The following is a 7203-nucleotide window of genomic DNA, read 5'->3' as shown; positions in this document are numbered from 1 at the left end:
AAACTCATGCAAAAATCAGACCGCTATTTATCACCTGTCATAATTCCTGTCATTTGACATATTCTGCATGTTCCACTCATTAAAACGCCCATTTCGTGATAAATAGCAGTATGATTTTTGCATGAGAGTTTAATCTCCGTTCGGAGAGTTTAAGTCTGTTCTGTCGGACAAAATACATGTGCCGTTTTCGTGGTCTGACCGTTTCAAATTCTTAACCTGTTCCATAATTAAAACTTCCCCTGTTCCAGTGTTCCCATATATTACAGTTTGTCCGACTAGACACCCTTAAGTTATTAACAAATTGTCAGCTTGATATTAATCAACTTTTTTTTCATACGGGGGATCCAGACCTAGATAGCCTGGAACAAATCCCGGAAGAGTTGTGTATTTTGGAATCGTTTGCCCGCTACACAAAAAGGGGTGGTCGATTGCAATTAGAAACTATAGGGAAATGACCCTCCTTAATACAGCATACAAAATATTTTTAAGTAACTTATATGGTCGCCTAAGTGCACATTCAGAGGAACTGCTTGGAGAATATCAAAGTGGTTTTACGCCTGGTCGATCAACAATAGACCAGATCTTTGTGCTAAGGCAATATTGAAAAAAAAACGAATGAATTAATTATCGACACATAGCATATTTTCGTAGGTTTGAGATCGGGCTATGATAGTGTCCTAAGAAATAAATTGTATAAAGTCATGGATGAATACTACATCTTCGATAAACTGGTAAGATTGGTTAAGGTTACAACGCGTAAGGTTGTTTGGAAAGTCGAAATACAGGACGAACAATCACAGGAGTTTGAAACGCATGTTGGGCTGCGACAGGGAGATGCGTTGGCGTGTCCGCTTTTTAACATAACCCTGGAAAAGGCGGTCAAAAATGTCCGAATAGACAACAGAGGAAATATTTTTAATAAATTATCCCAGATTTTGGCATATGCTGATGATGTGGACCTAGTTGCCGGCACAACACGCAAGCTAGAAGAAATGTAAGTCACCTTCCCGAATGCCTCAAAAATATGTGTCTGCAAGTAATTGAGGAGAAAATTAAGATGATAGTATTAACACCCAACAATAGAGCCAGAAACATCGGTCACCAATTCACAGTTGATAACTCTACCTTTGAAATGGTGGGCAAATTCACATACTTAGGCTTCCTAATCAGCAAGAAGAACGTAATGACGGAAGAAATCAAGCGAAGGATAGTCCAAGCAAACAAATGCTATTTTAGACTGAGGAGACATATGACAAGCAGAAACTGAAGCCAACAAACAAAAATAACTGTACACAAAACCCTTATACAACCAGTGTTGGCATATGGATCGGAGACATGGACCATCTCCAAGGCAGATGAAAACCTTTTACTTATATTTGAATTAAGGATCCTGCGGTAAATATTTGATGGCATCTCTATAAATGATTTTTGAAGGTACAACTACGAGATATACTATAGATATAAACATATATTTGGTGGTTAAGACGTAGTATCTCTTATAAAAATAGAAGGACTAAGATGGGTAGGATCTAGCAAGATCACTGCAGAACAACCCTTCTAGAAAAATCCTTTTGTCATAACCTATGGGAAGTAGAAATAGGGATATAGGCCAAAACTCAGATGGAAGGATGGTGTAAACAAGCATGGTAGAAAAATGGGCGCAGCAAACTGGCAACAGATGGCAATGGATAGAACTATATACAGTACGTAAATCGTTCGGCTGGACATAGAGAATATACATTGAGAGAATTGTGGCAACTGCGCTAACCTGTGTTCGTTGAAGCTTCTGTTTGAGTGTTATATCTATGGTTCGAGTACCAGTTTTTGGTGCAATAGAGTTGTTAGAACGAATAGAATGAGTGACTTTTGAAGCAAGGCTGTCCATAAATAAATCAAAAACAAAGTTTATAATTAATAAGTTAATAATTTTACTTTAATTTTTATATTTTTTAAACTCATTTCAAAACTAAACAGTTTTCTTGTTCCCTTAGGCCAAAAATATTTAGCTATTACATTGTCATATTTTGACGTTTATTTGTGTCTGTGTCAGTCGATGCTCGAGAGAGCTCAGTTGCCACAAGTATCTCAATATAATACAATGTACGTATTTATGTATCTAAATATATACAATGTACGTTCCCTATGTCCAGCTGAACGATTTACGTAATACATACCAGTACGTTCTTCTGGACATAGGGAATATACATTGAGATCATTGTGGCAACTGCGCTAACCTGTGTTAATTGAAACTTCTGTTCGAGTACGAGTTTCTGGTGCAATAGAGCTATTAGAACGAAAGAATGAGTGATTTTGAATGCAAGGCAGTCCATAAATAAATCAAAAACAAAGATTATTACTGGTGAATTAATAATTTTACTTTGATTTTTAAAATATCTGTTATTTAAAAATTTATTTCAGAAATAAACAGACACAGTTTTCCCATTAGGTCAAAAATAGTTCTACTACAATGAAATGTTTTGACGTTTATTTGTGTCACCCGAAATTAATTGTCAATTTTGAGGTTATTGCCCCTTAATGCTAACAACTATTATTGTCATTGAGAGAGCGAAGTTGCCACAATCATCTTAATATAATACAATGTATGTATTTAAGTATCTAAATATATACATTGTATGTTCCCTATGTCCAGCTGAACGATTTACGTACTGTATATCGGGTGTTCTACAGCATCCGCCGTTTCTCGCATCCTATTCGCCATGCTTTTCGGTCACGAATATATTCCTCGTTGAGTTGTCTACTGTTCATTGCTTTCTCTATATCTTGTATCCATGTTCTCTTTGGTCTGCCCCTTTTTCTTCTCTCGGGTGGTGCATACTGGATCATTTTCTTGGGTCATCTTGTTGGTCCCATTCTCTGGACATGTCCGTATCATATTAATCTTTTTTGTTCTATTTTGTCTATAATATCGTTTTCTACTTCCATTCTTTCCTTTATTTCTTCGTTTGGGATATGCTGTAGTTTAGATATTCTTGACCTTCTTCTAAGCGCTTCCATTTATAAAGCTTGAAGTCTTTTATTTTGTCGATCTTTTACTTCCCACACTTCCGAGTTGTAGAGGACAATTCATTTCACGATAGTTTCGTAGATATTTTTCTTTGTCTGATTTTGCAGTCCGGTACTCTAACAAATGCCATTCAGCTGTTTTATAGCTTTTCTTCATTGACTTATTCGATATTCTATATCTTGATCGCATGTGGGGTTTTTGTCAAAAATAGAACCTAGATATGTATTTAAAGTCATCACATCCTTTTATGTATTCCCCTTCTAATTCTACGTTTTCAGTATCACCTCCGACTACAAGGTATTCAGTTTTCTCCATGCTCATTTCCAAACCCCATTTTCGGTACTCCTCTTTCAATTTTCTAATCATGTAACTGGCGTCATCTTTATTTGCTGCAATCACAACTTGGTCGTCAGCAAATAGCAACGTATATAAATAAGAATCTCCTACTGGTATCCCCATTGTTTGGCATTTCCTAGTCCAATATTTTAACACATGTGTAAGGTAAATTTTAAATAAAGTGGGCGACAGACAGCATCCCTGCCAAAGGTCCGTCGAAGTTTCAAAGGTGTTTGAAAGTTTCGTTCCAATTTTAGTTCCTGTTGTTTTTGCATTATCATAGAGATCTTTTATTGTTTGGAAGTATTTTCTATTTAAAGTAGTTTGTTGTAATACCTCAAACATTTTTTCTCTGGGGAGTCCGGTACTGATATCGAATAAGCACACATGCTTTTGATCGATCCTGACAAACTAGTAAATTTAACTTATAAAACCCAATCATAGAATTCTTACACTACGTTAACATCATGTATAATAGTGTTAGTTCAGTGTGTATAGAAAAACATTTTCTGTGAGTACATATTTTTCTATTAATAAGTAATTCATAACCAGAGAATTTTATAAAACCGTCAATAAACAACACCAGTCATTTATCGACACCAGTTTTTTGTCGCTAAAGACAATTACCAAAACCCGAAGCGGAACAGGTCCGTACTTAGGAAAATCAAATGGTGTTGAGAAATGGAATTTGACGTCACTAATCATAGCGATGAATTATTATCGCAATCCACATCACAAAAACCTTTATCTTACTCAGCTGCAGCCAGCAAACAACAAGAAGCGATCTAGCCATCCAAGCTACAAGCAGTAGTTTTTAATTCTCTCAATGATGTTAAATTAGAAGAATACTTGTTAGCGGTAGGATCTCTAGTTAGTCCAAAACACATTCTTTTTTCATCAAGAATCACCAACAATCGTATCTGTATTTATTTTTCAACCAAACAAATCGTAGATGATTTCTTTTCAAACAGTAGAGGTTTCATAAGTGTAAACAATACACAAATTCAAGTCCGTAAACTAATTACTCCAAGTGAAAGACTCCTAATATCCAATGTTTCTCCCACTATCCCGCATAAGGTAATAGAAAACGAACTACGGATCTTAGGGCTAAAACCAACTTCATCAATGTCATTTTTGCGAATAGGAACCAACAATCCTGAATACAAACATGTACTCAGTTTCCGTCGACATATTTACGTATCTCCACCCACAGGCCCAATTCCCGATTCCATTTTGATAAGTCATGAAGATACTAACAATCGAATTTTTTTGACACTAGACAACTTATGTTTCCTTTGCAAACAACATGGCCATATTTCCAGTAATTGCTCAGCAAATATAAATCACTCAGACACAGCTGTCCCAACTGCTATACTTTCAAACAGAAACGAATCTACTACGGTAACTTCAACAGAAACGACTACTATTACACCTTCAACAACATGCACCTCTACAAGCATATCAAATTATTCAACGTCACTAACAAAAATATTATCTACAACCAACCTAACATCTCTTGATACATCAACTACAGATAATACGATGCCAGTGATATCCAAACCAAATATACCCACCTCACCAACCCAATCAACTCATACAATCATAACTAAACATCCTTCATCTTCCAGTCTAAACAATATTTCTTGCTCTGTTAATGAAAATAAAGAGAATCCAGCACCACAAGTATTTAGCGTATCCAACGAGGAAAATACATCAAAATCGTCCTCTAAACGAACTGTATCTGAAGCAATATCACCCCCGATTGAGACATCAGCTAGTGACGATGTATTTTCAAAGCCAACTCAGAAACAAAAAAGAATAAAAACAAAAACATCAACAATACCTTTAGAAACGCTAATGCAACCAATTAGAGATTTATTCAATTCCGAAAAACAAATGTTAACTTTCGAGGAAACAGTTGATTTACTTGAGAACACTCATGGAACAAAAGATGTTCTCAGCGTTATAAATAAATATACAGTAGATATTCCAAAACTTAGAAAATTCTTATCTAAAATTCATTCATATACATCCGAGCGCTCATTAAAATTGAAATGTACAAAGTTAAACAAAAAAATTACGAGACAGCTTACAAAAGGCAACTACGAGGATGAAGAACCTGACACGGATACATCGACTGAATTATCCCAGGAGCTGAACATTCAATAATTATAAATATAACATTTAATTTGTTACAATTCAATATAAATGGGTTTTATACCCATTATTAAATATACTTCCATCAACAAACTTTTAAAATTTTCTAAATCCTATCATACTTATATTATACAGACGCTTCTAAAACACCTACTGGAGTTAAGGCAGCTGTCGTTACTCCAAATAGTACACTTGAGTATAAACTACCATCCTTAACCTGTATATATACTAGCGCGCTATACGTTATCTGTCAAGCTCTAGTTTATATTAACTTCAGTAATATATCCAATGCTCTTATAATTACCGATTCCCTCAGTTCAAACAATACCATTAACCAACTGTACACAAAACATCCAATTGCTCTCCTTATTAAAAAAGAAATAAGCTATCACACAGAACAACAACCATACTGTACAATCTCTATAGGTTCCTTCATATCTTGGCCTTCAAGGAAAGGAAGAAGCGGATCGTACAGCCTAACAAGCAAGGAACAGTGAAACCGCAAGTGTAGTGACAAATGTAGTTCTTAATGGTTTAAAATCATTTATTAAAGTGACAGTTGAAAATCTGTGGCAAAATCAGTGAGACAGTTCAACATCAAAACTTCGCGAAGTGAAAACATTATTTATAAAACCGTGGAAATCTCAAATTCCCAACAGAACTCATCAAGTCATTGCTACTCGTCTTCGTCTAGGACACATAGTTGGACTTACCACGGACATACAATTGGTCACACTGATCCCATTTTATGTGACAAAAGTAATATTCCACTAAGTGTTAAGCATGTACTTGTCGAGTGTCCAAGATACCAGTTGTAGAGACAGACCAACCACATCATCGGATCAACAAGTGAAATTCTTAGGAGAAAATTGTAAAATCGAACATTTGGTAAAACTCTTTAAAGATATCAATATATTTAACAAAATTTAACATTTGCAAGTAAACCATCTCATGTATATGTATATATGTCGCTAATAACCTCAGAGGTTGATGCGACTATTTTGTAAAATAAAAAAAAAATAAAAAAAAATTTTTTCTCTGGGAACGGGATCGTATGCATATACGAAGGTATATGGTATATAAACGGTATTAATGGATAGAATTGACTGGAGTAATAGACTTTCGAAGGTAGAGGCTCTTTTACAGGGCTGTAGCACCGTTGATGGTGATGGTAGTAGGTAACGACGGGTCTAATTATTACAGTTTAAGTGCCTCATTTACCTGGTGGTGTACTTCAAGATCTTCAGAATTGTCTTTAAAGTCGTTAGTCCATGGAGTGGTTGTATATGGACTAACGACAAAAATTGTAAAATTTTTGAGCTACTAACTGAACGCGTTGGTTGGATACTGATTAAAGAATTATCATTTTGCAAAGTACTATAAGTTATCCTCTAGTAGTATTGAATTTATATGAATCAAAAATTATTTCTGTGATTACAATGAACTTTAATATAACTCAAGAGCTTTACAGCTAACATAACATAAAGTTTGTGTACATACAAATTTAGGAGGTTTATCTATTTACTTATTCTCACATATTTTCCGAAAAGTAGTGGTTAAATAATGATTTTTGGCCCAGATCTAAATAAACCCCTGAAGTTGTTTTACCTAAATTTTACTTTTATATTAACCTGGAAGTAGTCGCGCTCACTTCTGTAACATGAATAGTCGCGTGTTAGATTCTA

The 7203-nt window shown here is 35.0% G+C and overlaps 1 protein-coding gene across 1 annotated transcript; it reads left to right on the top strand.

The window, feature by feature from the left end:
• The first annotated feature begins 701 nt into the window (after nt 1-701).
• On the top strand, nt 702-5530 carry LOC126883770 (PH domain-containing rcdII-like). The gene is made up of 3 exons (XM_050649435.1): nt 702-994; nt 4684-5341; nt 5450-5530. The coding sequence occupies exons 1-3, from the start codon at nt 702-704 to the stop codon at nt 5528-5530; spliced, it is 1032 nt and encodes a 343-aa protein (XP_050505392.1).
• Nucleotides 5531-7203: the final 1673 nt, after the last annotated feature.

The sequence above is a fragment of the Diabrotica virgifera genome, chromosome 4 (assembly GCF_917563875.1).
Source record: "Diabrotica virgifera virgifera chromosome 4, PGI_DIABVI_V3a".
In the NCBI taxonomy this organism is placed as follows: Eukaryota; Metazoa; Arthropoda; class Insecta; order Coleoptera; family Chrysomelidae; genus Diabrotica; species Diabrotica virgifera.
The sequence above is the reverse complement of the archived record's forward strand: the minus strand, read 5'-3'. Positions and strand labels throughout refer to the sequence as shown.

Bases quoted from the DNA above. Each gene is read 5' to 3' on its own strand.
- LOC126883770 (XM_050649435.1), top strand. From the start codon at position 702: ATGGATGAATACTACATCTTCGATAAACTGGTAAGATTGGTTAAGGTT. The intron at 995-4,683 runs GTAAGTCACCTT...CCATATTTCCAG, and splicing joins ACACGCAAGCTAGAAGAAAT to TAATTGCTCAGCAAATATAA. The intron at 5,342-5,449 runs GTAGATATTCCA...ATTACGAGACAG, and splicing joins GCGTTATAAATAAATATACA to CTTACAAAAGGCAACTACGA.